Source organism: Syngnathus floridae, chromosome 5 (genome assembly GCF_059516105.1).
Source record: "Syngnathus floridae isolate MCC-2025c chromosome 5, RoL_Sflo_1.0, whole genome shotgun sequence".
NCBI classification, from domain to species: Eukaryota; Metazoa; Chordata; class Actinopteri; order Syngnathiformes; family Syngnathidae; genus Syngnathus; species Syngnathus floridae.
The window spans coordinates 10,770,609-10,798,459 of record NC_142417.1 but is presented as its reverse complement, the minus strand read 5'-3'; the positions used below and the strand labels follow the sequence as shown (position 1 = coordinate 10,798,459).

General features: G+C 41.0%; 4 protein-coding genes across 9 annotated transcripts; 3 read left to right on the top strand and 1 right to left on the bottom strand.

Annotated features, from left to right (window-relative positions):
* Positions 1-6,833, top strand: slc7a4 (solute carrier family 7 member 4). 2 transcript variants are annotated; one of them, XM_088375412.1, is made up of 5 exons: positions 1-254; positions 1,612-2,676; positions 3,208-3,914; positions 4,298-4,406; positions 5,094-6,833. In XM_088375412.1, the coding sequence occupies exons 2-5, from the start codon at positions 1,695-1,697 to the stop codon at positions 5,300-5,302; spliced, it is 2,007 nt and encodes a 668-aa protein (XP_088231538.1). In that variant the 5' UTR covers positions 1-254; positions 1,612-1,694; the 3' UTR covers positions 5,303-6,833. The 2 variants fall into 2 exon arrangements, with proteins under 2 accessions (XP_088231538.1, XP_088231537.1); XM_088375411.1 differs by having other exon boundaries at positions 2-246.
* A 992-nt stretch (positions 6,834-7,825) lies between these two features.
* Positions 7,826-12,502, bottom strand: ccdc157 (coiled-coil domain containing 157). 5 transcript variants are annotated; one of them, XM_088375407.1, is made up of 10 exons: positions 11,582-12,500; positions 11,349-11,499; positions 10,649-11,279; positions 10,343-10,420; positions 9,875-10,044; positions 9,601-9,777; positions 9,304-9,472; positions 9,086-9,201; positions 8,311-8,420; positions 7,826-8,221 (listed from the first exon to the last, which is right to left on the bottom strand). In XM_088375407.1, the coding sequence occupies exons 1-10, from the start codon at positions 11,821-11,823 to the stop codon at positions 8,002-8,004; spliced, it is 2,064 nt and encodes a 687-aa protein (XP_088231533.1). In that variant the 5' UTR covers positions 11,824-12,500; the 3' UTR covers positions 7,826-8,001. The 5 variants fall into 5 exon arrangements, with proteins under 5 accessions (XP_088231533.1, XP_088231532.1, XP_088231536.1 ...); XM_088375406.1 differs by having other exon boundaries at positions 7,826-8,224; positions 11,582-12,499; XM_088375408.1 differs by having other exon boundaries at positions 8,075-8,224; positions 8,311-8,437; positions 11,582-12,501.
* A 1,139-nt stretch (positions 12,503-13,641) lies between these two features.
* sf3a1 (splicing factor 3a, subunit 1) lies at positions 13,642-18,426 on the top strand. Its single transcript, XM_088375404.1, has 16 exons — positions 13,642-13,757; positions 13,869-13,944; positions 14,400-14,506; positions 14,612-14,816; positions 14,910-15,161; positions 15,256-15,330; positions 15,419-15,569; positions 15,895-16,091; positions 16,220-16,331; positions 16,418-16,725; positions 16,817-17,065; positions 17,139-17,346; positions 17,419-17,570; positions 17,658-17,759; positions 17,854-17,925; positions 18,101-18,426. The coding sequence occupies exons 2-16, from the start codon at positions 13,900-13,902 to the stop codon at positions 18,200-18,202; spliced, it is 2,337 nt and encodes a 778-aa protein (XP_088231530.1). The 5' UTR covers positions 13,642-13,757; positions 13,869-13,899; the 3' UTR covers positions 18,203-18,426.
* Positions 18,427-18,556: 130 nt separating this feature from the next.
* On the top strand, positions 18,557-26,871 carry LOC148398119 (TBC1 domain family member 10A-like). Its single transcript, XM_088375413.1, has 10 exons — positions 18,557-18,735; positions 18,995-19,226; positions 20,226-20,325; positions 21,585-21,692; positions 21,878-21,984; positions 22,068-22,182; positions 22,754-22,819; positions 23,189-23,378; positions 24,002-24,156; positions 25,120-26,871. Exons 2-10 carry the CDS (start codon positions 19,045-19,047, stop codon positions 25,615-25,617), a joined length of 1,521 nt encoding a protein of 506 aa, XP_088231539.1. The 5' UTR covers positions 18,557-18,735; positions 18,995-19,044; the 3' UTR covers positions 25,618-26,871.
* Positions 26,872-27,851: the final 980 nt, after the last annotated feature.

Sequence of the window (27,851 nt, the reverse complement as noted above, 5' to 3'; positions counted from 1 at the left end):
TGTTATATTTTCATTCTAGCACCTCTTGACTTTAAGTCGCTTGTATTTGTTCACTTTGAATAAACAACCTGCGCCTTTTTTTTTTTTAATGCCGGCCCCGCTCGCTTGGGCGGTGACTGGCCCTTTAAGGCGTGCCTCAGGATGGTTGTCTTCCACGTTCAGCTTTCTTCCCCATCATTGGGCGCACCACTCCTGCAACCTCCCACAGAATCTGACACCTGCGGGCGGATGGGAAAATCGAACACGGTAAACAGGTTTTTATCGTTATATTTTTAAATGTATTCCCACTTTTTGTTTGAAACTGCTATCAAAAGTAGGCGGTATCTCACGAATTGCAGGACAGCTCATTTTCATCAGAGTAAGCTATACACCATAAGCAATCCGCTTTGCGTTCGTCTCCATCTTGTTATGAATTATTAATTTTCCATCAAAACAGCGTTTTTGTTCTACGCTTAGTCATGGATAGGTGCGCCGATGTAGCATCTTGGTCGTGGTGATGACAAATGTCTTGTTGGCGTTTGAAAGTGAAGCATTACGTAATTATACTGTTGTCGCTCGATGCGTTATGAAGAGCAATTTCTCCCATCACTAGCCGGATGCGTGTAGAATCAGGTTGAACAGTTACACTTAATACATGTGGTCAGAATATAAGAGAAAATATATTTATTATAGCATCTGTTTATATGCAATGAGATGACGTGTCCTCCTTTGTCATTAGTATCCACCAATTTTAATTAAGTTTAATTTAGGCTACAACATTATGCTATTGAAATCGTTTTCACGAGGTTTCAGTATTATAATTTGGTAATTTAACTATCAACGTCTGAGCGTGCTAACTGGTTTTGCAAACCGTTCCATTAATCTCCCTAGCAAAAAAAAAGCCAAATATTTGTTCGGCTGTTTTTTAACTGAAGGGTTATTTGTATATAACAATGCAGAAATAGCAATGACACTTTGTTGCTCCTGGGCTCCTTTTTATTGTCAGCCTCTTTAAACATGGGTATGTCAATTGTATGAACTAAAAACACGTTGTTTTTTTTCCTCGCAAGGTTGTATCTATCCCTAGCTTTCTGATGCTTAAACCATAAGAATAGAACGCTTTTATTCTTACTCTTATTCATTATTATTATTATTATCATTATTACTATGAAGCAACAACAACTATGAAACAACAACTATCTCATCTGGATAGGGTGTGGATAATATATGCAGCAAGCCAAGACAGTCAAGCAGTGGTATACAATGGTTGGTGAACCCCAGGCATCCGCCTGAATGGGGGCATGCACAAAAGACAAAATAATAATAATAATATTTTAATCTGATTGGCTACACTCCATTCATCTCAGAGTCCACACATTCAAAAAGATAAAGAATAACCAGCTTTCCCCACACATGTTAATTTTTGGTCTTAAAAATATCTGAACAAGTTTGATTTTTAAGCTTATTGGGTCTGACAACAATCAAGGATGACCGGGCCGCAAAAGATGCCTAGTGGGCTTGACGTATTGGACACTCTTATAAAACATAAGGCAGTCAGGTTTGGTGTTCTGCATTGGGAAGGGGCAAAATCAGTCAACATGCTTTTGATTGGGCTTGTGCTATGTCTTCCAGGTGAACTTCTTGTGAAAGTAATGGATCAAGTGTAACTCCTCCCTCGATTTTCCCGCCTCATTGGCCCAACAAACTCGGTAACTATGGCTACTTGTCAGCAAGGCTGCACACCAGCCGTGCGCCTTTGTCAGAGGCTAAATCGACTCAAGACGCTCGATGACGACATGATGGCCACGTCACTGAAACGTTGCCTCTCCACCCTGGACTTGACTCTGTTGGGTGTGGGCGGCATGGTGGGCTCTGGCCTGTACGTCCTGACAGGCACAGTGGCCAAAGACATGGTCGGGCCTGCTGTCATTCTGTCCTTCGTTTTTGCAGGTTTTGCCTCTTTGTTAGCCGCTTTTTGCTATGCAGAATTTGGAGCACGCATTCCCAAAACAGGATCTGCATACATGTTTACCTATGTCTCTGTGGGAGAGGTCTGGGCTTTTCTGATTGGTTGGAATGTGATCCTGGAGAATATGATTGGTGGTGCTGCTGTGGCACGGGCATGGAGTGGCTATTTGGACTCAATTTTTAACCACGCCATCCAGAACTTTACCGAAAGTCACATAATGCGATGGGACGTGCCCTTCCTTGCCCACTACCCTGACATACTTGCAGCCGGGATTCTATTGGTTGCCTCGCTTTTTATTTCCTTCGGAGTTCAAGTGTCCTCCTACCTTAATCATATCTTTTCCACTCTCAGTATGTGTGTTGTAGTTTTTATCCTAATCTTTGGATTTATGTTGGCGGAACCAGCAAACTGGAGCCAGAAGGAAGGAGGGTTTTCACCTTTTGGATGGTCTGGAATTTTGGCAGGCTCAGCCACATGCTTCTACGCATTTGTAGGTTTTGATGTGATCGCTTCCTCAAGTGAGGAGGCCAAGAATCCACAAAAGGCTATTCCCATCGCCACAGCAATTTCACTTGGACTGGCAGCAACGGCCTACATCCTGGTGTCCACGGTGCTTACATTAATGGTTCCCTGGCATACACTGGACCCCAACTCGGCTCTGGCGGATGCTTTTTTCCGCCGTGGTTACAGCTGGGCTGGAATTATTGTGGCAGTGGGCTCCATCTGTGGTGAGTGTGAAACCTGTGCTTCACGTAACAGAGATAATGAGTGTGCACACCAATACAGTGGAACCTCAAAGAGTCAACCTCCAATATGTTTGAATTTATAATACGATTTTGCCAAAGGAATCTATAAAAAAAACACAGTCGTCAAACTGATATTGTGAAAGCACTATTTCCCTTTAGGCACCGTTTTCTCAGTAGGAAAATAGCCAGTTTTGGTCTCACTATTTGTTTATGAAGATTGTAGCATGCTGTAAATTTTGCTTGCTGCAATTTTGATACTTTGGCACTATAGAGGACTTTTTTTTAAAAGCAACACTTCAACAATATGTAAAAAGAACTGTACTTAGCACTGACAAACTTGCAGAGAATGTCATGCTTGTATGCCACATACATAATGTTGAGTTTAGCCACATAGAACTGAGGAGCCAGGACGGAGATGTATCACTTTTTACATCAGTCGAGCCATTCTACTTTGGAGGTTCCGCTGTGTTATTTCGTAATGCTTTACTAATGGGTCTCTCTTCTTTCCTCCAGCCATGAACACCGTGCTGCTCTGTAATCTTTTCTCCCTCCCTCGGATTGTGTACGCCATGGCAGAAGATGGGTTGTTCTTTAAATTTTTTGCACGTGTCAATCCTGTCACTAAAGTCCCCGTCAATGCTATTCTGGTTTTTGGCGTCCTCATGGCCATCCTGGCTCTCATCTTCGATCTGGAGGCTTTGGTTCAGTTCTTGTCTATTGGAACCCTCCTAGCCTACACCTTTGTAGCAGCCAGCGTTATTGTGCTCCGCTTCCAGCCCGAGAAAAAACGCTCCAAAGAAGCTTCATCCACATCTCCAACTCTAACCGCTGAACCTTCCCCTGCGCCCTCAGAATGCCAGAACATATCAGAGGACAGTGGGGAGCTGAAACAGTATGAATCCTTCTCTGACAAGCTCCAGTTGGTGGAGAGGCAGAAGACGAGAGAGCGCAGGGGTGTGGGGCAGCTGAAGGCCTTTTGGGAACCATACCTGGGCCGGCTGCTGGGGAACTGCGAGCCAGGGGAGGTGGTGGCCATCTGTGTACTGGGTGTGTTAGTCACCTCAGTTTCCTTTTGTGGCGTACTTGTATTTGGCGTCACAGAGCTGCAACTTCCAAGATGGAGCTACATCTTCCTGCTGGTGATTTTTAGTCTCGCTTATGTTCTCTGCCTGGCAGTCATATGGCTTCATGAGCCACAAACAAACACCAAAACATTCCAGGTAAGCGCTTTGAGTAATCAAACACAATCATTGCACACCTCCATGCTGTTTGTATTTTGTCAATCCAGGGTGTCTCAAAACGTCACTAAGCACTCCCTTTTTTTCTTTATCGTGTCAGGTGTAATTTAGACGGACATGAGGCCTTTAGCTTTTGACAGCTTAGGCTTTGCAGTTTTTGTCATCTCAGTTCCTTGCCCAATCGACTAATTTAAGCAGTGTTTTTCTTCTTTCATACCATGTGACTGTCATAGTAACAGAATATTAATGAATTTTTAACTTTACTCTTAATAAGCAACCTCAGTTACCGGTAAATGTTAGCTTTATTTTTCAAAAGCAATGTATGTCTTGACTAAGTTGCGTGTGTGTGTGGTTTGTTTTTGTAGGTACCTCTGGTTCCACTTACTCCAGGCGTCAGTATTCTCATTAATGTATTCCTTATGATGAAGCTCAGTCCCCTAACCTGGATTAGGTTCACTATCTGGATTGCTATAGGTAAGAGGATGCTCTTTATTTATTTTCAGTAGTTTTCAGGTCTAAGTCGCATTCTAAATAATGCTTAAATTATTTTTGTCATAAAATATTCTATTTTCTTGTCAGCCAGATACAGCCCTATTTCACATACACTGAACTACGACACTAACTAAAACTATCCCCAGGTGCTTCACCATTCACGTTTAACAGAGCTTCAAACTTGCATGATGTAAACAGATTCTTGGTGCCCCAAATTTTCTGAACTTGTCAGTACTCTGGTGAGCACAATTCTCAGGGTTTATATTTATTAGAATACACTTGCTAGTTTTCACAGCGTGCGCTAGTTTTATCCGCCGCTTGTCCCTAATATCGTTGCAAGTGCGTTCCAAAGTGGTTACACACATGCAAAGTTAAAAAAAAAAAAGAAACTTACTTAAAAAAGATTCCTGATCTAAATTACCCCGTTCAATTTTTTTCCAATTGACAATAAGCGACTTTTTTTTTGTCGACAAATGTTATTTAACCCCCCTCAAAAAAAACTTTTTCCTGTTGACAATAAGACCCATATTTTGTCAACAAATGTAACTATTATTTCTATTTGTCCAACACTCAACTTAACACCATTTTTGTATACAGTAATCCACCACTTCCTCCATTTTTTTTTTAACTCCTCCTCTGATTTGAAATGTTCATGCTGTGTCTCTGTAGGTCTCTTAGTGTATTTTGGCTATGGAATTTGGCACAGTAAAGAGGGATTGAGAGAGCTGCAGCCCAAAGACATGGCTGCCCGGTATGTTGTGCTCCCCAGCGGTAGCCTGGTAGAAACCGTGGAGTCTATCCAGCCCGAACAAGCGGATGCCTCAGCGCCATGCGTTAACCCGACGTTGACAACTGAGGAGTTTGCTGGAAGAAGATGATGTGTGACCGAATCTAATGATTACACCTGCCTGGTTTCTGATGTCTTCTTTATCCTCATCGTTGCTTTTTACACTGCAGACTGGCTTCTTTGCTTTCTGTACGCATCACTCCGCAAGTATAAGCACACCAAAGGGTAGGATATGCATCCTCTGTCTTGTTGTGAAGCATATTTGTATTTCTTGTCATACTCAAATACAAAGTTGAGACCCTTTTTAGTAAAATATATCTCATCAAATGTATGGAAAATCACAAGAGGCTGAAAGTTATATACTGTACGGTGCTTTCTTTCCCTGTGACAGCCTTTGTTTAGATAAACGGTTGTCTTTGTTATTTTCGAATGGACCTTTAACAGCAAACCAAAAATGTCAAAACACCTAGTTAACATAATCAGAAGTTCCAGTATGCGTTGTATTTTTCTGTAGTCGGAGAAATGATTCTTCTAAATTATTATTTTTCATAACCTCTTCACAAGCGCCCACTGTCACAGACTTAGAGAATGTGGATCTCTTAGCACAGTTTTCATTATGGTACATCTCAACTGCCCTGCCCTGAATGTAATTGATTATCACTTTTTCATTTCTTACGCTGCATTATGTTCTTATTTATTATTTATTTTCAACAATTGTGGGTTTTTTTTCAAGTTTTGTGTTTCTGCGACAGTGATTTTTTTGTGCATGGGAAATATGAACACGCTTTCAAGTGAAAGAGTTCATTGCTTCATCTAATCTCCTGAATCTCATGACCCTGTTCTCTCTTGTGTCACAATTAGTTTTTTTCCTTCAGGCACTGTTGAGCAGCAATCCTTTCCTATGTCACGAGAGCATAAACATAGATGTCAAAGCTTAAAGTCAACTCATTTTAGCACAAAGTCAAAATCTTTCAGAATTTTTTTTTTCCCAGACTATGGTTATCTTTAAATGCGTTTCATCTGTGCAAGGCCTCCTTATTCCCAGATTTGGGGGTGTCACCAGTCTGACCTTGCAGAAGATAACATATCACCTAATATGCTGTTGGCTATCTGTACATTCCCACAGTCTGCACTTGTGCAGACTGACAAGTATCTAATGTTAATATATGTTTATTTTCATTTCATGTTTGCTTAGGAAACCAATGGCCTTACGCATGTGAATCAAGATGATGGATTTATGAAGTGGTTAATAAAGATATAAAGGTATAAAATTCTTTCTATTCTCGAATAAGATTGCATACCACATCATACACATTGTGATTTATTATTACAATGTGTAAAACCAAATGCAGACCCGGAACAGAATGTAAATGGTGAAGCATTAGAAAAAGTTGTGAGGACCCAGAGAATTTGAAAAATTTTGCACACTATTTATAAAGGAACTATACTTTTTTTTTTTTTTGTGAGGGGGGACTTGGGGTGCACAGATATTATTTTCCTAACTACTATTATGATTTTCCTGCATGTCACAGTCTCAATTTCTTGGTTCTGTCTGTATGAAAGTGTTGTGTCACATACTGTATAGAAAATAAATGTTTTGAAGCAGTATTTGGAAAAATCTACATTTTGTACCATTTCTGACATATTCGATTCAGGTCTTATGATTTATTTTTACACATATGACGGATGTTAATTTTTACATTATTACAACAAAAACTACACACACACACACAGGTACACAGACTGGAACTAGAATTTTTTTCTATATAGCAACTTGCTGCAACAATTTCCACTGTATTAATGATTCTTGATTTAGATTCAGTGTTATTTACAAGATTTTTCTACTGACATTTCAAGACTCACTTTTCATTAAAATGTCTGAATGACTTAATTACTGTGATTCAATCACAGACCTGTGGCATCAAGTGAAAAAGCTTAAGACTTTGAATTACACGCCTGATGACACAACTATATAGCTGTGACAATGTCAGGGATTAACTCAAAGGTCATGAGGTGTCCTTTAGGTAATTGGAACAATACATGGTCGACTAGTGTTGCAACGATAGACTTCCCGTCATATTAATCAGGTGTTTAAAAAAGTAATAAACATTTTAAGCACTCTTAAACTATTTGTCTGAGGGGATGTGACAGAATAGAGCGCAAAATGTCTGTATACAGGCATTCGAAAATGTGACCCGTTGATAGAAAATCTACTTGACTATGCAATAAATGAGAGATTTTTATCTGTCACTGATTACTTAAATTACCAAAATAACTTAAAAGTAAAAGAGAGCAACTGCAGTGATTCCATACAGTATGAAACCTCTGAGTACTTTTGCTTGCATGGAGATTCATTTTTCTTTTTAAAATCAGTGCCATAATTAGACAACAAAGCACATCTGGAGCACATTCAGTGGCATACAAGCCACACACTCCTGATGTGTTTGATATTATTGGATATCCTTTATAGTTTTTTTTTCCTGTTGTTTGGTTATTTATAGGCTCAGCTCTTTGAAAACAGGTGAGTAATTATTCAATTAATTAAGAATATATGTATACATATATATATATATATATATATATATATATATATATATATATATATATATATATATATATATACATCAGAGGCATTTAAAATGCCAGTGCGTGGATGTTCAACCATATTTGTGTTATAAAATAAGTTTTTAAAAAATACACACTTTTACGATTCAATTTGATTTTACAGGCGAATATTTACAAAATGTTCAAAAATGACTAGAGCGCTTGATACAAACCAAAGTCAAAGATTCATTTTTTCCTCTGTTTTAAACTCCTGTTTTGAGGAAAGGCTGAGGTTTTGGGTGTGTTTCGTGTTTGAGTTATAGCACCGGTGGAAGTGATGTTGGGGTGAAGGGCTTGTATAAAAATGCTGGGGGATGATAAGGGTGACAGACAATCTGCTGCCCTCGAACCACGTCTGTCGCCTCTGTCACTGTTTCCCAACCACGGTGCCCTGTAGTTCTGCCTGCTGCTGGAATGAAGAAATAAAGCAATGTCAGAAACTGAAAAATATATGATTGATCATTTATAAACATCACTGGAATCAGTTATACTCACAATGGACTCCTCTGCATTTGTGTCAGGTAGTCCATTTGTTTGACTGGTGGGCTGGCTGGAGAGGAGCTATTGATTTGCAGAGGTGAGCTTTCCTGTTGATTAGGTGTGCTCTGTGGATTACAACAAACTGACATTAGGACACTGGATTTCCATTAACATCAACAAGGCATGGCACCAACACAGACATGAACCTTCTAATTGTATGTGAACGGACCAAGAATAACCAGAAACGAGTAATACCAGTCTTATCAGGACAAAGCAAAGGAAAGAAGCAGCTCTTGGATAGTCATCACTTGAGTGATTTTGAAAAATATTATAACTCTGATTTATCATGAATGCCACATTCTTTGAATGTGAAGGTAGACAGCATACTCGGTTTGATGTGCTTACTGTGTATACGAAGTGTGTGCATGAGGGAGAGGGAGGGAGGGGGGAGGGAGAGAGAGAGAGAGAGAGAGAGAGAGAGAGAGAGAGAGAGAGAGAGAGAGAGAGAGAGAGAGAGAGAGAGAGAGAGAAGGCTGTGATAGTCGATTTGAAAATTGCGTTCTATAACATCTCAATGCCGGTTTAGTTTTTAATTATTTGTTCAGTCCTAGTAGTTAATTTTGTTCGGTATATTCATGTTCTCATGTTATTGAAATTTTAATTAATTAAACACATTTAAGCGTAAAAGTGCAATCTAAATAGGGTGGTTCATTCTTGGTAGATATCTGCATTCTATGCCATTCTTGTTTTAGTGTATTAGTCCTACTTTGACAGCATTATGCTGGGTTACCTTCCTTAACTTCACAAGACTGCCATGAAGGGTTGCGTTCTCCTTCTCCAGCACGCCAATGCGAATGTAGTTTGCCTGCAACTGCTGCTCCATATCCAATAGCACATTGCCCGTACCTTGAGAAGATTCCAAGAATCAAAAAATACAAAAATGAATATTCACAATTAAACATTTTCCCATCCTGCATATGCAGATGTAATAATGACAAAAGTGTGTACTCTTTGGTTGGGCATGCGCCAGGGGGCTGAGTTCTGGGAAAGCCACCAACAACCTCTCCTTGTCTTTGAACGATTTCACACTTTCCTTGAGCTCAGCCACACTGCCTTGGAAATGCTCGATTTGTGTCTGTAGTGTCTGCTTCTCACTCTGTAGCTCTGAACAATGATCCTGTTAGGAAATGAATACCAAATAATGGTAGTACTGAAAATTTGTGGCACAAATAGGTGAAAGATTCAAGATTCAAGAGTTTTCATTCGCCATGATTTGAGGGAATAGGTTGAGAATCATTAAAATACCTGTTGTGATGTGAGCTGTGCTCGCAGATTTTCATTCTGCTGTGAAACCTGCTGCAACTGATTGTGGAGATTAAGCTCTCTTTCCTCTCTCTCTCCCAACTGTTTCTGCAACTCCTCACACTCTTCATCGAGAGCCTCCACTCTCTGTAGCAAAGACTTTTGCTTTTTTTCCATTGACTGTTCACAGAATGGCAGCGGCACGAATAAAATGATTTATCGTTGTTCTGAAGTCCTGGAAACCAAACCAAAGTGGTACGTGAGACTGCCGCCTTACCTCCTGGTGAAGACATGCACTGTGATATTTGGCCTCCTCTTTTTCGAGAAGTAGATGAGCCTCGCAGAGCTGACTTTCAAACTGATCGATCCTCTCTTGAAGTTTAGAACATGTCTCTTCCTTTATGTGCAGAGTTTTCAGTTTATCCAGCGATTTATTCCTTTCACATTCTAAAAAAAAAAAAAATACCACACTCGATGGACTGTAACATGGTTAAATACGTTCTCAAATACATATCCTTTCCTCTATTTTTTAAACTGATTGATTTCTTTGGGGTCATGGACGAGCCTCAGTCCATCGAAATGTCGAAAATAAATATTCACAAAGGCATTCACACCTATGGACAAATCAATTTTAATTTTCAGCTACAGTACAGAGAGAAAACCCACACTAGCAACTGTAGAACATGCAAGTTTGCCACAGAAGGGTCCGATTTTAATTGACAACATGGTTAGATATTGTTCTTACCAAGATCTTGCAGCCTATCTTTTTGTGTAGCTACTTCTTCCGTCAGATAAGAATAACTCTTCTTCAGGGATTCATATTCTGTCAGAAAGTAAATTACGTACATTAAACACAATCCATTTTTTTGCATCCCTGATATGATTTATGTCAGTGGTGTTCAAATCCACTCCTCAAGGGCTGCTGCTCTGCATGTTTTAGATTTTGCCCCTCCTGTTTCAAATCATGACCATCATTATTAAGCTTATTTGGAGCTTGCTTATGGGGTGATCATTTGATTCATGTGTGTAAGAGGAGTTGTTGCCAACTCACCTCTCTTGAGTTGTTGATACTCCTTTGAAAGTCTATGTTCAGTTTCTTTCATGATTGTTTGTGCTTTCTGTGATGCCATTTCCAACTGAAGATTTATGGATTTCTGTTTTTCTACTTCTTCCTGTAGTTCTTTCTGTGCACGTTCCATCTCGGCCACAATTTTCTCTCGATCGGCTTCTGCTGCTGTTAGTTTCATTTTAAGAGGCTCGACTGTATCCCGCACATCTTGTATATGCTTTGTCAGTCGCCGCATATCTTTGAGCTGCTCACTGGCCCACTGTGCTGCATCACCCACTGCCATTTGTCCCACAGTATCTAATAGTGGGAGTAAAGAAGAGGGCAATCCCTCACCCTGAAGCAGTTCTACCAGCACATTGCCTGTTTTTCTGATAGCAGACTGTGCTTGAGGACACACACCGCAGAAAGCAGAGGGTGATTCATTTGTTTGGCATCCGACGTTGTGTGTGTCAATTTTGGGATTACATGGGAGGATGTGATTGTCACTGAGGGGGTCATCATAATCTGGCAAACGAATGGTGCTTGTTGAACGTGAAATGTTATGTGCACACGTTGAAGGTAAACTATCATCACAACTGGACATCACTGTTTCTAGCTTGCTTTCCTTGCACATCTGAAGGAGACAAAGAAACGATACATTAAATACATTTGATCAATTCTGATAGTTTAAAAATGCATCAACCTTCATGTTGGCAAACTGAAGTAAGTCGCGCCAGTATTTTTTAACAACAAGTCCAATTGACATGCAGCCTTTCTGATCAGTTTGTTGATTCCTCTTGTTGCTGCTCAGTTCTTCAACGTAAGCATCAGATGCTTGGAGAAGAAGCAGTAGTCTTGTTTGATGAGAAGAAGAATAGGTTTGGTTGTAGGTTACATTTGTAAAAACATCTGAGCGTGCTGTAAACATTTACTTACCTGTCTATTACTAATTCCAGCAGAACAATATGAACGTGCTGGTTAAATTCATCCTCTCCGTTTACAAAATTGTAATGCTCCAGATCCAAATCTAGATTACAGGCGAGTTTGTCCGGGAATTTCCACGAATAAACATGCAGCGGGCCGTTTGCAGAAAAGATGTCCACAATTGCACACTGAATGTCGGTGAGATCTTTCTGGAGACTTTCTATACAGCCCTGGCTTCCAAGAGACTGACACATTTTTAACAAACACAAGTTAAATTTCAAGTGCAATCGGTGAAATGGGAGTTGCTTGTTAGTTTGTAGTGTCCGTGGCAACTAGTGTTGGCTCGTGAGTGAACGATTCGTTCAAAACAACGAATCTTTTTAGTGCACGAGAGTGAACGAATCACTTCCTAAAGCCAAGATGGCGTCTTCCTGTCTGACGACAGGATGTGACACCAGGATTTCACGCCACAGGAAGGCGCCATATACATTAGCATATACATTTGCATAACAGTAGACATCATAGGAAGCTGCATTGCATTACTCTCTCTGACTTATAACTTCATATGACCCCAGACGCGCTTTGTGATGTTCGGCATTGATCGCAGAGGAAGAGGCTGAAAAGGAGGAGTCTGGGATTGTCCCGCCAGCGATGCCCAGACTGTCAAGACACACTGAGGAAAGACAAAAAAGTGGAAGGAAAGCTTGCTCATTCATTCTCACGTCTGACCACCTGTCCGTCCCTAGCCGATGCTCTTTCTGGGGATCAGTTGGATTCTTTCCTTGGAGAATAAGCCCACCTTTCTCCTCACAGTTGTAGACGATGTGGAGGTATTTGGAGACACGAGGGCAGGGGTCTGTACCCATACGGTAAATGGGGCAAATCTGATGTTTGTCACACAATCCCCTAAAATGAGAGAGAGACCCTTTCATCCTGCAGTCATCTGCAAGTGACCACAATTTTACGCGCATTTTATTCTCACACTTACATACTGACTTCAACTTGTTTCAGGACGTAGGGAATTCTAATGGTTAATCCTAATGGTTAATTCTAATGGAATTCATCTAATGGTTAATGACTAAAGCGTCTATTGATATTGAATTATAGATTACAAACGAGTTACTGGAGTGCGTGTGACACCTCGCAACAGAAACGGCTCCAGGACTGCGAGCTAAAATCAACAATGCCACTGGAGGATTCTTACTGTCTGATCTGGCGGCGCCACTCGGACAGACGTCGCTACGCCACGACCGCAGCGCGCCGCGTGCTCACTGTCGCATTGCTTTAGGAGCGTCTTTGTGTTTTAGGATGGCTTTACTGCTCCCACTTACTTTCTTTGGAGGCATGATTAGGGCTTAATACAATCCTCAAGGTAACGAAAATACAATAACAACTGAGTCAGTCGGTATCCGGGCGGCGCGGTCGAGTTTTTCGGGTCCTCCCCGCTCATCTCACGAGGTTCGACCTCCGAATTTTGTTCAACAACTGAAGCAAAAAAAAAAAAAGAAAAAAAAAATCTCGATTTTCTCGTTCGAATTCCGATTTGTTCGAGAACCGGTATGTTTGAAAACCGAGGCGGTTGGGTTTTCTCGGGTCCTCCCGGCTCATCTCATGAGATTCGACCTCCAAATTTTGTTCGACAACCGAAGCTAAAAAATCTCGAATATTTTGTTCGAATTCCGATTTGTTCGAGAACCGGCACGTTCGAAAACCGAGGTTTGACTGTATATCTAACACACTATTCGAAGGAAAGCAAAATCACCAATATAAACAAGTTGTGCAAGTGTTGTATTACAGAAAGAAATGTGTCAATTACCCGAGCCAATTATTATTATAAATAATATTTGTGTAGTTGTATTGTTTGATGTGTATGGGTTGTTTCCACCGGATGTTGTAAAACAAGCAAACAAACAAACAAACAAACAAACAAACAAACAAACAAACAAACAAACAAACAAACAAACAAAACGGATCAGTCTGTGGGGGGGGGGACGATTCGTTGAACGCTTCGTTTGAACGAATCTTTTGAGTGAACTGATTCTAAAGATTCAGTTCACCTAAAAGAACTGGAATTCACATCACTAGTGGCAACCTGGCAGCTCGGAACTCCATGTTCCAAGATGCTTTACGGCAAGCGCCCGGAAGTAAAACGCCGCCATTGGGTTGCAGCTAGCAAGAGGACCACGCAGTAGGTTTTCAACTACTACATTGGTTTTAATGTTTAGTTATGACTCACTTGATTACACTGTGAAATCGTACGTGTACTTAAAAATTTGCACTATCTGAATGTGTTTCTTAGGTGACTTTTTGGTCAATAAAAAGTCCCCGTCATGCCGCCTGGCCCAGTTCAAATTGTTCAGCCGGAGCTCAACAAGGTATTAGCCGACGTTAGCAATCGACCGAAGCTACAGTTTATGTTTAAAGAATATGTTTGTACTCTAATATCGGTAAGCCTTACTATGTAGTCCATACTTAGTCCAAGTACATCAACATTAAGAATTTAGTAATTGTTTTGCATTTACGTATGGAAACATTTTTACGGTACCCGTATTGTCTCATTCGCTGGGTAGCGGGATTAACGCTTTTATCCTCCATTCTTTGCAATTAATGTACAGTATCTTAAACTAAATGTAAAAACAATAACAACAGTATAAATGTATACGGTCACTGGCTGACAGTGGGTAGGCAGACTTGGACGTAATGTAATACGCACTGTAATAGTGACCTACATCGTCGATTTTATGGTAATATATTGCCATTGCCGTAATGTAAAGCAAATGGTATCTCATTGTTGATTTCAATTAGTTACAACCAGACATCTGCTATACAGGTTGATGCTCCTGAAGAAACCCCTGCAACCAAGCCTATTGTTGGTATTATCTACCCACCACCGGAGGTCCGAAACATTGTTGACAAAACAGCCAGCTTTGTTGCCAGGTTGGTTTCTAATAACAAGTGAAATGTACTTATGTTGTTCACATCTGGATTGTAGTGTTGTTGTATTGTTCATTGTAATACTGAATAAAAATTGTACATTTTCAGGAATGGGCCTGAATTTGAAGCAAGAATCCGTCAGAATGAGATCAACAATCCCAAATTCAATTTCCTCAATCCAAATGACCCATACCATGCTTATTACCGACACAAGGTCAATGAGTTCAAGGAGGGTAAAGCTGTGGAACCATCAGCAGCTGTGCCAAAGGTTATGCAGCAGACAATGCAGCAGACCCAGCAACTACCTCAGAAAGTATGGCCATTTTATGTTTCTCTGTGGCTTCTTTACTACTTTTCCTAGTCAAGATTTCAATAATATTATTTTCTTTGTTGTGATTGAACAAAGGTGCAGGTGATCCAGGAAGCTATCATTCCAAAAGAGCCACCTCCTGAGTTTGAGTTCATTGCTGATCCTCCATCAATTGCTGCATTCGATTTGGATGTTGTCAAGCTCACTGCACAGTTTGTTGCTCGCAATGGCCGTCAGTTCTTGACTCAGCTCATGCAGAAAGAACAGAGAAACTACCAATTTGACTTTCTACGCCCGCAACACAGTCTCTTCAACTACTTCACCAAATTAGTTGAGCAGTATACCAAGGTGAACAAACAAATGCCTTCTTTTCCCAACATGTATTTATATTGTCTATTGTTTTTGTGCTGAATTAATTGGTCTTTGTTTCCGTTACATGTAGATTTTAATTCCTCCCAAAGGCCTGCTGGTAAAGCTGAAGAAAGAGTCTGAGAATCCAAAAGACGTAATGGACCAGGTAAAGTTTTTTTTGTTGTTGTTGTTGTTGTTGACGTATTTGGATTGTCGTCAGTTTAAATAAACTTTTTGAATTACAAAACCATCAGGTGAGGTATCGTGTTGAGTGGGCAAAGTACCAGGAGCGTGAAAGAAAGAAGGAAGAAGAGGAAAGGGAGAAGGAACGAGTGGCGTATGCGCAAATTGACTGGCATGATTTTGTTGTGGTGGAGACGGTGGATTTCCAGCCCAACGAGCAAGGTAATACTGACTGTCGTTACCTCTGACTAGTGTCATATTAATGAATAATAATTAATATTCGACCGCATCTTATCGTGATCCTTACCTAGTGGCGATATATTTCAACTCCTGAAACTAAATATAATGTCAACGTTTTAACATAAAGCAAAAAAAAACTCGATATAGAAAGAAGTTTGTATCTACCACTGGGTTGACTAAAGACGAGAAAAACATTGGGGGGATTTGCATCTGGAATCTGCATCCAAAACATCCTCATAGCTTGAAAAGCCGACTCAAGGATGAACAACTTTGAATCACATCTAAAAATGTTATTCATGATTTCTAGGCCACTTCCCCCCACCCACAACCCCTGAGGAGCTCGGTGCCCGCATCTTAATCCAAGAGCGTTATGAGAAGTATGGCGAGAGTGAGGAGGTAGAAATGGACGTCGAAAGTGATGATGAGAATGATGAGCGTGAGGTGCGGCATGCTGGCCATGCTGCGCAACCTGATCAAGACACACAGGTCCAGGACATGGATGAGGTAAGACAATGCTGAAAGAGGTTTGGTGCGCCCCATAAAATGCTAATGCCACTGCAGACAAATGCAAAATATTATTTATTATATATTCTAAACAGAACATGAAAAGTATTGCCACCCTTGTATTCTAGGGATCTGATGACGAGGATGAAGGCATAAAAGTGCCTCCCAGCAACCCAATGCCACCCCCACTTCCCCCGACTCCAGACCAAGTTATCATTCGTAAAGACTATGATCCAAAAGGTAAAGAACCACATCTTTTTAGATTGCGCTAATCTCGTATGTCACTATTTCCAGTGTGTGACAATCTGATACCATTGTTTCATCAGCTTCCAAAGCTCCAGCACCAGTTGCTGTTTCAGATGAGTATCTCATCTCGCCTATTACTGGTGAGAAGATCCCAGCCAGTAAAATACCAGAGCACATGCGCATCGGTCTGCTGGATCCCCGCTGGCTGGAGCAAAGGGACCGCAGCATCAGAGACAGGCAGACTGAAGATGAAGTTTATGCTCCTGGTATGGACATCGATAGCAGCTTGAAGCAACTGGCTGAGAGGCGTACTGATATCTTTGGTGTGGAGGAGACGGCCATTGGTAAGAAAATCGGGGAAGAAGAAATCCAGAAGCCAGAGGAAAAGGTAGGCGCAGATATGCTCATAAATTTGAAAGCTATTATATTTGTTTCTTTTGACCTTTTCCCTAAACTTATTTGGGGTGCTCTCTCTTCAGGTGACCTGGGATGGCCACTCTGGAAGCATGGCGCGCACCCAGCAAGCAGCTCAAGCTAACATCACCCTTCAAGAGCAGATTGAAGCAATTCACAAGGCCAAAGGGCTGGTAGGAGAGGATGACAATAAAGAGAAGATTGGTCCAAGCAAACCCAGTGACACTCACCACATGCCTCCGATGCCATCATCTGCACCCATTCTGTCCAAACCAAGCCCTCCGGTCTCAGCCATTTCTCGCCCGCCCACTACAGTAAGTTGTGTGGACAAAAAGATGTGTCGGGTATGTTGTTGCTGGAGCCACAGTCCAATGTGCTTGTTTCCAGGTGGGCCCTCCAGTCCGCACCACTCTTCTGTCAGCCGTGCCTGTAATTCCAAGGCCGCCCGTGTCTCCTGTTGTGCGCCTGGGTCCAGGACAAGTTTTAACCTCAATGCCTCCTATGATTCCCGGTCCTCGCATCAACGTGGTTCCCATGCCACCATCGGGACCTCACATGATGGCTCCCAGACCGCCTCCCATGGTGGTTCCAGCTGGTAAGATTCATTTCTCTCCATTACTTCTTGTTACACTGTGTTTAAACTAATTTTCCTATCGTTGCGATCTAGCATTTGTTCCTGCTCCTCCTGTACCACAACCTCCAAATATTCCTGCACCGCCATCACATCCTCCAATGCCTCACGACGATGAGCCAATGAGCAAGAAGATGAAGACAGAGGACAACCTTATTCCAGAGGATGAATTTATTCGCAGAAACAAGGTCAGCAATACCACGTTGCAATAATTAAAATTTTATCTCAATCTCTGACTTTTGTTCATGTTACTTTCGTTGTTGTTTTCCCTCAAGGGGCCCGTGGCAGTTAAAGTCCATGTCCCCAACATGCAGGACAAGACCGAATGGAAGCTCAGTGGCCAAGTGCTCAATTTCACTGTTCCACTCACAGACCAGGTAATCAGTGCAATCTTGGTTCTTTATATTTTGTATATAAAATATCTTCTTGAAACTTGCATAATGGATGTTTAAAAAAAAAAATTCTCCTCAGGTGTCTGTTATCAAGATGAAAATCCATGAAGCCACAGGCATGCCGGCAGGAAAGCAGAAATTACAATATGAGGTAGATTTACTCTTGACACTTGGCATAAGCTAAATAATTTAGTAAAAAAATTCCAAACAAAGCTAGCTTTGACCAGTCACTTGTAAACGGGCACTGGTGATAATTTAAGCATCGTCCAAATTCACCCAAATATAAATATGCACGTATGTGTAATGGACATCTGTATTTTTTGTAGGGCATATTCATCAAAGACTCCAACTCGATGGCTTATTACAACATGACCACTGGGTCGATCATTCACTTGGCGTTGAAGGAGAGAGGTGGAAGAAAGAAGTGAAGCTCTTTAAACAAGCATATGATTTTTGTATCAGATATTCAAGTTGTCACAATTAAGTTTTGTCATTTTTCTTCTTTGTAATTGTACTTGTATTTAGAATTCTGCATACTGTAGCCTGTTTACGCTTGTAATGTTATCTGACTATTGGTATTTCAGTGCCTGTTTTAAATTGTTGACCCATTTGCTTCATGGTGAGTTTCCATCGAATAAAGATTAAAATAATGTCTGTGAATTATTTATTTATTGGAAATGAATACAAATGGACCACTAAACACACGCACACTCAAATAGTAATAACAAGAGAAGCCACTAGGGGTAAGATTGGCAAGACAAATCATTAGCTCCGCTGGGCAGGACTGCTGGTCGAGGCACAATTTGACAGGACGTCAAGCTCAGCCGTCACTGCGAGCTGTTGACATTTCCACGATCTACTTTTTATTAGTTAGTTCCCCTGGCAATGAAGTACACCATAACGTCAATGGACGGTGGAGCCTATATAGGAATACTAAGGGTTCAAGTTCCGAGCTGTTAACGTAAGTTTGCTTTAGCATCCTAGTTAGCTAACGCTAAACCTCGGATTGCAGTTGATGTTCGGTGAACTCACTTTTCTGTAGCTCTAAACCCAAGTTTGTTTTCATGGCTTGTTATGGCGTGACGCCTGTTAATAGTTATAGCGAGGGAACCGTAGCAGTGAATTCTTCATTTCTATCCAGAAACTCATGGCCTCAGGGATATTTGACGTGAACATGTTATATGCTTAAAGAGCAGTTTCTGACTTGGGCTTGTCAACAGGCTCGCTGACGTGAGCTAACCTCGCTAGCGTGCTAGCTATCGACGCTAACATGGACAACACGGAGAACGGCCGTCGCCCCGTGGACACAAGGAGCATCCGGACCCTCAGTAGCAGTCGAATCGACGACGAAAGCTCACTAGGCTCAGATTCCGAGATCAATGGCTTCACCAGCGACAAACAAACCGACAAATATGGATTTATTGGCGGAGCGCAGCAGTACACAGAAGAGTCGTAAGTTGCGTTTTAATTCTGCTTGATCGCCGTGTTATGATTTCCATACCCCCTTGTGTGGTTTGAATCGTTTAAACAACAAATGAATGAGAACAAGTTGCAGAAAACGTGATTTTTTCTTGGGATTTGTGCATGTACTGTCTGTCTGGTTGCCTGATGAGCCGCGAGCTGCGTGGCACAATGTGGTTATTATACCCTGCGTTTTCTTCCCTGTAACGTACAATGCAATCCTTTATAACAGTGGATTTCTTTCTTATGAACCTACTGTGCACTCAAGTTGAACCGTGTTTTATTGAAGTATCTGCAAAAGCTTCTATTTTTTAGTTGTGCCAACCAGTATTATCCCCCGAAGCAGTGAGTTAATAAAGTTGTTTGAAACAGCTTATTTTGGTCCCTTTGTCAAATTTCGGTCCATGTTTTCATTGTCAAATCCAATGCTACTTCCAAAGTTAAAGATTACAAATTGTTAATTTTCCCGATCCTCTTGTTCCATCAACTGTTGTAAATCACAGTGAGGTGCCTAAAAATAGCTCCTTTGAAGCAATGTAGCCTTCAATTACACGCCTTTGCTGATGAGGTAATTGTATATAGTTTTAAAAGCATCAGACCTCACTCACTCGCTCATAACATTTTCTTCAATCTGAGCTTTTAATGTGGCTCTCTATTTTTGGTATTGTAGCTTGTAGATACTTACTTGGGTCAAGCAAATACTGCGACTTTAAAGTTTGCTATTAAACGTGGCAGATCTAAATTGTTAATCCTCAAACTAACTTGCACTCACATGACCACAAATTAAATTGTTGAAACAAATGACACATGCACAATTCCCTTCCATTCAAAGCATTTGCTTTTAACAGTAGACTCTGGATGTTTATTCTGTACCACTGACGGTCGCTTAATGCTTGCTTCAACCCTTTTATAGTTCAGTTTGTTTAAGCAAGGAACATGTGCTTACATAAAGCGAAATGATATATGTCCTCGTTTCATGTGTGTCTCTAGGGCTCAGGATGTACCTACAGCAGTGCTCAGGCAAAGAGAGGTGAAGTGGTTGGATATGCTCAATCATTGGGACAAGTGGATGATCAAGAGATTCAATAAGGTCAGACCCAAAAAATAGTTCCAACTGTCAAAATACAAAATGTGGTTCACATGAGGCAAGCCATCAAAACTGCTTCTGGGTTTTTTGAAGGATTATTGTACAGCCAGTATCTTTTCCATTGTGATCTTGTAATTCTACAACAAATTGTCCATTTATTTGAAGAAGTTCCTGGCTGTTCAATATATGAGCAATACTCTTCAGGATGTATGACATAGACTTCTATGGAGTCCAGGAGCCTTTTGTAATTAACACGGCATAAATATAAATTTAAAAAAAAATGTCACAATTACCATAGATTTTTGCAGGTGCTAACGTAAATAGTAAATGCAGTTCAAGAATTGCTTTGACACGACCTGCATTGATATAGTCATAATATCACTTAGGTGTGACACAGTGTGTCTGTGGTTCTGCTGGTACAGCAAACATATCAAATATCATGACAAACATTGTAGCACATTATATAAGAAGTCATAAAAAGAACCGCAATGCCATTTTAAAAGTGATAAATCCAACAATATTTATGATGTGCACATATGCAGTGTATGAATTTGTACTCCCAATGCCGTATTTAATGCCTTTTACTGAGATGAGAGTTGAGTGTGCTGTGTGTGTGTGTGTGCGTGCGTGCGTGCGTGTGCGTGCGTGCGTGCGTGCGTGCGTGCGTGCGCGTGTGCGTGTGCGTGTGTGTGTTAGACACTGTAAACCAATGTAACACGGCGCTGCAACTTAACCTCATTTTCATGAGTCAGCAGCAGGACTTGACCTCTCCCTTCACATGACACACCTTGTGACAAAAAACGTTTAGTCGTATTCAGGGCGGGGCTAAAGTGACTTGATAAAAGACTGGTATAACAAGACACTGTCCAAACATCCTTTGTGTATCTAAGACTGTGTTTGTTCAGACTGGAGCAACATAATTGGAATGCACAGAACAATGGCTTTATTTGCGCATTTCTGTGATAATGGCGATAGCTCACCTGCTGCAAATGTCTGGAAGTAAAGGATTTTTTTTTTCTGATTTCAGAATACAACATTTGTCCCATGAGTTACTAAATTTAGTATTAGAGTTTTGATATCACTTGAGCCTTTTTGTTATGTCAGCACAGACTTGTGCATGGTGACGTGAGCATGCTGCACGAGTCAAATGCAAACAACATTCTTATTGCATTCATGTTCTCATTTTAGCATCTGTTGTGACAAACATTGGTTTTCCTTTTGTCTTGCTGTATTTTGTGACACTGTCTTTCACCATGTTCCAGGTGAGGCTTCGATGCCAAAAAGGAATTCCTCCCTCTCTCCGAGGCCGTGCGTGGCTCTACCTTTCAGGAGGCAAAGGCAAGAAAGAGCAGAACCAAGGAAAGTTTCAGGTCAGGGACATCCTCCTTTCACGTCCATTCTGTTTATGGACTCATTTCATGGTTCAATTCAGTACAGTCTCTAAAATGTAGCATTAGGGTATTAATATTTAGTTTTTTTGCAGGAAGTGTTTATTTAATTGCAAACCTCACTGTACAAAAACAGATTTACAGCCCCTTCATGTGTTCCATCCTAGGAGTTGGATAGCCAGCCAGGGGATCCCAAATGGAGCGACGTGATTGAGAAAGATCTCCATCGACAGTTTCCATTCCATGAGATGTTTGTGTCTCGGGGAGGACACGGGTACGACCCCATACCAGAGAGATCATGCACTAAAAGTCAACTTTACTGTGTGGTTGTGACTACTGTTGTGTATCCGTGCACAGGCAGAAGGATCTTTTCCGTGTTCTGAAGGCCTACACTCTTTACAAACCAGAGGAGGGATACTGTCAGGCGCAAGCTCCCATTGCTGCTGTGTTACTCATGCACATGCCTGCTGAGGTACATCACTCCCATGCTTCACCTCCTAACACATGCAAACAGTATGGTGAAGGTGCCGTCGCCCGTGAGTCTTTAAGCAAAAGTTGTTATTGCACAGCTCAGTATTATTGAAACCTCGTGCCATCGAGTGCTATAGGTGGAGGCTGTGATAAGTTTGCTTAAGGAGATACTGCTTGGATATTGATTAATACAAAGGGCCCCCAGTTTGACTGTATATACTTATAACACTATTTTATGAGAAGACATGTCAGTGATTTCTCAGAATAATTATGAACCAGATAATATGATTTTTTTAAATAAATCTCTACTAGTGTTCACATTTTAAAATACACATTCCTAGAAAATCACAAGTTCCGTCACTGGTGAGCTATTTTTAGAAAAGGCCCACAGACTACTCATATGGTCTTGTGGGCTGCCTGGTGCTCACAGGCACCAGGTTGGTCCTCCTGGATCTAATGGACTCCCCAGCTGCATACCAGCAATATCTACTGCGCTTATTGGTTGTGTCTGTAATCACAATACTGTCCTTTGAAATGAATGCCTGATTTTATTGTCAACGTGTTTCCCAAAGGACGCCTTCTGGGGACTGGTGCAAATTTGTGAGAAGTATCTTCCTGGTTACTACAGCCCAGGGCTGGTGAGCAACACACTGCAACCACAACGGATATGATCACACTGAAACAAGAGTACAGTTTGTTTCTTGTAGTATGACCCAATATTTTATGGGTCTAATATCAAGAAGCACAGTCACAATGTCATTGTGTAACAAGAATGTGATAATGGGTGATTAATGATACTTTGGGATTTTGTCCTCGAGTAGAAACAAAGATTTTTTGCTAATAATGTTGTGTAATTTCTGCTGTCTTTCTAAAACGTGCAGGAACATGATGTGATTGGACTGGTTTTTTTTGTTTGTTTTTTTAGTAGTGTAACATCCATGCTTTTATGCAGAAGAGCGCTTGATTCTTGATCCCCCGTGTTAACGGCTCTCCTGTCTGTCTCTTAGGAAGCTATACAGTTAGATGGAGAAATTCTGTTTGCTCTGCTGCGACGCGTCTCTCCGTTAGCCTTCCGCCATTTGGAGAAACACAAGATTGATCCCATCCTCTACATGACTGAATGGTTTATGTGCGCCTTCTCTAGAACATTGCCATGGGCGTCTGTGTTACGTGTCTGGGACATGTTCCTCTGTGACGGTACGTCTCTGAAATTTACAAATGTCATGGCCAAGAATGTTATACAGTATATATTTATGACATTTGATGTATTTCTATTTGCACTTTCTTTTTCTCTTGGCCACCCAGGGTCAAAATCATCCACAAAGGCTACAGCCTGTTTCATAAATATTGGGGCATCAACGCAAGCTAAGGGTCCTACTTGAGCCTGTTCCATAAATATTGGGGCTTCAACGCAAGCTCAAGCTTCAGGTCCTGCTTGTTGCTGAGGCCCATTTCCATTTAGTTTTGTCATTGGCAATTGAAATACATGTCCAATTCGATTCAGGTCAGGTGATTGACTTGGCCATTACATAGCATTCTTGCCTTCAAAATACTGCTTTGCCAGATTGCATTGTCCATCTGCACTCTGATATGCCGTCCAATTAGTTCTGAAGCACATGGCTGAATGTGAGCAGATAAGTCCTAAATTGCCTCTGAATTCATCCTGCTGCAACTGCAGCTAAAATGACTTTAGTGTTATTTAGAAATTCACGCACGTTCTGAAAAAAACTGAGCTGGTACTGCACGTGTTTTTACTTTATATACCTGAAACTCGGATTAATAACTGTGCTCCACTTTTGTCTTTCTCTTATGAAAATCAGGTGTGAAAATAATCTTCAGAGTAGGCTTGGTACTGCTGAAGTGCATGCTGGGTAGTCGTGAGAAGCTGAAGGCCTGCCAGGGCCAGTATGAAACCATGGAGCTTCTCCGAGCTGTGGAGCCTCGATACATGCAGGAGGGATTCCTCGTCCGAGAGGTAAAACCAGTAACTTTATTCACGATGTATGAATAGCGCTCACACACCAAGGTGGGTGCTACTATCAAAATGTGCTCGCACCAAGTGATAATCCTTTTGTTAGCATCAGTTCAAGTAGTGTGAGGTCCAATACAAATAATTCATTGGAGAACATCAGCAACATGGGAGTTGAATTTTTTGTGGACTACAATTTCTGGAAACTCACACAGTCATCATCGTACAAACACACACAATCCCACACATTATGAAATCACTGAATGAAGTCATAGAAAGTCATGGAAAGAAAGAAATCAGTTAAGCCAGTGTACACTCCTCCCTGACAGCCAAGTTTCCAGATAGTGCTTTCATTTTTAGAAAAAGTAGCGCCATTGCAGCATGCATTATGAACGCAAAGGAAATGACCGTAATTGTAGATACATGACTCTTTGAGGAAGTGCTTGGACACAATTCAAGCCAATTTTCATCTTTTGTTTGAATCAGCTGACTGTCGTGTCAGCAGTCTAACACTTGAGAATATCTTGTAAATTCCCTCTAAACATTTTCATTTTCAAGACAAAACTTGACTTTCTTGGCACAGTGAGGAAATTTACAAAAATCTTAAGTTGTTACCTTTGAACTCTGGCTGTTGCTGTCAGTATATGGATTTCTGGTTATCTAACTGCAGCGCCATCTGTAGGGCAAAACGGCACAGCCTTTTGGAGAATGGTTCTTACTGATTTAATGGACTGTGGAGAATAAGGAGTGTTCACATCCAAAAGGGCTCACCCAGTCTTTATAATAAGCCGTCTGTGCAACTTGACCACTGGTGACCCTGGCAGAGGCCTTTGGCGGGTTACAATGTTAAGTTACAACGTTTCAACACAAAGACCAGACAAGGCTGGAACTTGAAGGGCGGATCTATTCCTTGGAAAATGATCTGAATGACTCATGTGTATCCGAATGACGCGTGTCTTCCTGACACAGATCTTGGAAGTGCAAATTACGGCGCGAGACGTGGAAAGGGAACATCACACCCAGCTTAAGCGCTGGAAGAAGAATCGCGGCGAGCTCAATTTCAAATCCCCGCAGAGGATGCACGGGGCCCGAATCATCATGCTGGCTGACCCCCCGAGGCGCCAGGATCTCCAGCAGTACCCCACCATTTTACTGGAGGAGGCGGAGCTCGGCCCACTGCTAAAGGGCAAGGAGCAGAAGAGCAAAAAGAAAACCCTGAAGAAGTCGCAGCTCCCTGAGGAGATTCCAAACCCTTACCCTCTTCCCAACGCCACGCCGCCCCCACCTGCTTTTCCGCCAGCCCCGCCTCCGGTGCTCAGCAAGGCCCTGGAGGCTGTGCCACAGACTCAAGCAGACCCGCTTCAGCAGGGCCATGCACCTTCTGCAGACCTCCCCTCTGCCAAAGAGATTTCCCTCCAGCAATCCACACACAGCCTCAGCAGCATAGACCAGGATACGTACCTGTAATTCTGAAGCTACGTGAGAAGCACCAGCACACCCTTCAGCCAGCAACCAGCCATGGATGAGTAACTCATCTTCAGATACCGGTTTGGCCTTTAAGACTGATGTCCTGCTCCCGTCTAAAACCGCCTTGACACACTCGACATCGCAACGCTTAACTTCCTTGAAATGACAATGTACTTTTTGATGCCGCGGAAGCAAATTGCCAAAGTTAATGGGGATGTGTTTTGTTGTTGTTCACTCAGATTCAACACTACACTACTCCTGAATACAGTTTTTTTTTTTTTTTTTTTAAATAAACACTTCCTACTGCAATAGGCAACCATGGCTTCATTTGGCCGGTTGCCAGCTGTCATTCGTTCCCTGTTAGGGAAGCTTAACTGTTGGGAGACAATCTTATTTTAGGGAGTGTCTTTTGTTTTCAACTTGCATATTGAACACTCGAGCATTTCATTTTTTACAGTCTTACATTTCCATTCAAATCTGTCCTGACATTGTACTTTGTATCTTTTCACAGTTATTTATTTTCTGTCACAAAAGCCTTGCTGCTGCACAAAACATTGCCATTTTTCTTTCATGTGGATAAGTTTACCCACAGTCACTGTGCCACTTTCTGTAGCTTTTGAGTTGCAGAAACAGACTTGTGTTTCGGCAGAAGCCTCGAGAACACTGTATCAACATTCCTGGCATCTTAATATCTAATGTGCTTGTTTGCCAAACGCTAATCAGTGTAACTAATGACTTTGCATGAGCTTTTTGTCAAGCCTTCCCTTTTGCATAATGGTGCTGACCTTCCTTTTGCAATTGCTTGGCTTTTCTCCTCCTCATCTGATCTATTTGTACAATTTTTAAGCCTTGTTGTTAGGCTTCTTTGGTTGGGAGGTGTAAAAATTTGAACAATGTTTTGTGGATCTTTTACAAAGCAATTAAATGTTTTCCAACATCTTTCCATGGAAATGGTAACTTCTGGGAGATGCCACATTTTCAAACTACTTTGGAACAGCTTCACTATATCCCCATACTATATATTTTTTACTTTGTATCAACTTTGCAACACTAGATAAAAACTTGACTTTCAGCAAGTTGGGAAAAAGCCTTTGTGCTATAAATAAACTTTTATCCGGAAAATATTCTGAATATCTTTTATTATACCATCCTTAGATGGGTTATGAAATATGTGTAATGGCAACCAAGAGGCACTTTGCAACATGTTAAATTTTTTTTAATCAAATAAATTGTTCTCAATTTTGTGCAACTTTATCTCTGTCAATTATTTTTCCGCCCTTTGAACCAATGGCTGAATTAGCCTTTTCTGTATGTGGCAACTGTCTTAAAACAACCAGTAGATGGCGCGGTATAGTCGTGACTAAAACGAAGCTTTAGTTGAGAACGTGGCATCTTGGATGGGCCTAATGAAGGCATTTGTTGAATACTTCGCCTGCAATCTTGTACGAAGTGATAAAACAAGGACATTGTTTGCACACTTTGAGCTGTTGAAATCAATCTAAAAATGCATAAATGCGAAGTTCATACAGGAGCACTTTATTACAAGATAAAATGTTGAGAAATTCAAATGTTTAACACGTCTCTGAAAAAGGAATAATAATGATTTTATTCCTATAGACATTTTGTTTTAGGAGTTTCTTCATAGGCACTAAATTTTTTAATGATTTTTTTTGTAATTCCAATGAGTTTAGGATGTTTTGTAAAATTGAATAAAAAGCAAATAAACAATGATTTATAATTTATAAATATATATAATACTTTCTACCTACGTTCAATTGAATGCAAGGACAACATATAGAAGAGAAGTTCAAATTGATAGCTATTTATGTATTTATGTGCTATTCATTTGGTGGGTGCAATTATTCACTCAATGTGAATTTGATGCCTCTAAGACTGGGAGAGTTGACCAATGAGGAATGCTAAAAAAACACCTGTTTGGAACTTTATAACAGGTTTATTGGAAAATGTTATGAGTGGGTCTAAAACAACAGCAGTTTAAGAATGTTTCTCAACATACCATTGGAAATAATTTAGGGATTTCCTCATCTACAATCCATAATGCCATAAAAAGCTGCAGAGAATGGGGAGGAATCTCTGCACGTAAAGCTGAAACCCAACATTTAAAGGCCATCACTACATTAAAAAAAAAAAAACAAGCACCACCATTATATAAAAGCTATTGCCACATAGGCACAGGGACACTAAACATCTTGGTAGTGTGCTGTATTCAGTTA

Coding starts and splice junctions, on each gene's coding strand:
- slc7a4 (XM_088375412.1), top strand. CDS start 1,695: ATGGCTACTTGTCAGCAAGGCTGCACACCAGCCGTGCGCCTTTGTCAG. Junction 2,677..3,207: donor GGCAGTGGGCTCCATCTGTG/GTGAGTGTGAAA, acceptor TCTTTCCTCCAG/CCATGAACACCGTGCTGCTC. Junction 3,915..4,297: donor CAAACACCAAAACATTCCAG/GTAAGCGCTTTG, acceptor TTGTTTTTGTAG/GTACCTCTGGTTCCACTTAC.
- ccdc157 (XM_088375406.1), bottom strand. CDS start 11,823: ATGTGTCAGTCTCTTGGAAGCCAGGGCTGTATAGAAAGTCTCCAGAAA. Junction 11,280..11,348: donor TTCAGTTTGCCAACATGAAG/GTTGATGCATTT, acceptor TGTCTCCTTCAG/ATGTGCAAGGAAAGCAAGCT. Junction 9,473..9,600: donor CACAGCTCACATCACAACAG/GTATTTTAATGA, acceptor ATTTCCTAACAG/GATCATTGTTCAGAGCTACA.
- sf3a1 (XM_088375404.1), top strand. CDS start 13,900: ATGCCGCCTGGCCCAGTTCAAATTGTTCAGCCGGAGCTCAACAAG. Junction 14,817..14,909: donor CCCAGCAACTACCTCAGAAA/GTATGGCCATTT, acceptor GATTGAACAAAG/GTGCAGGTGATCCAGGAAGC. Junction 16,726..16,816: donor TCCAGAAGCCAGAGGAAAAG/GTAGGCGCAGAT, acceptor CTCTCTCTTCAG/GTGACCTGGGATGGCCACTC.
- LOC148398119 (XM_088375413.1), top strand. CDS start 19,045: ATGGACAACACGGAGAACGGCCGTCGCCCCGTGGACACAAGGAGCATC. Junction 20,326..21,584: donor TGATCAAGAGATTCAATAAG/GTCAGACCCAAA, acceptor ACCATGTTCCAG/GTGAGGCTTCGATGCCAAAA. Junction 24,157..25,119: donor AGGGATTCCTCGTCCGAGAG/GTAAAACCAGTA, acceptor TTCCTGACACAG/ATCTTGGAAGTGCAAATTAC.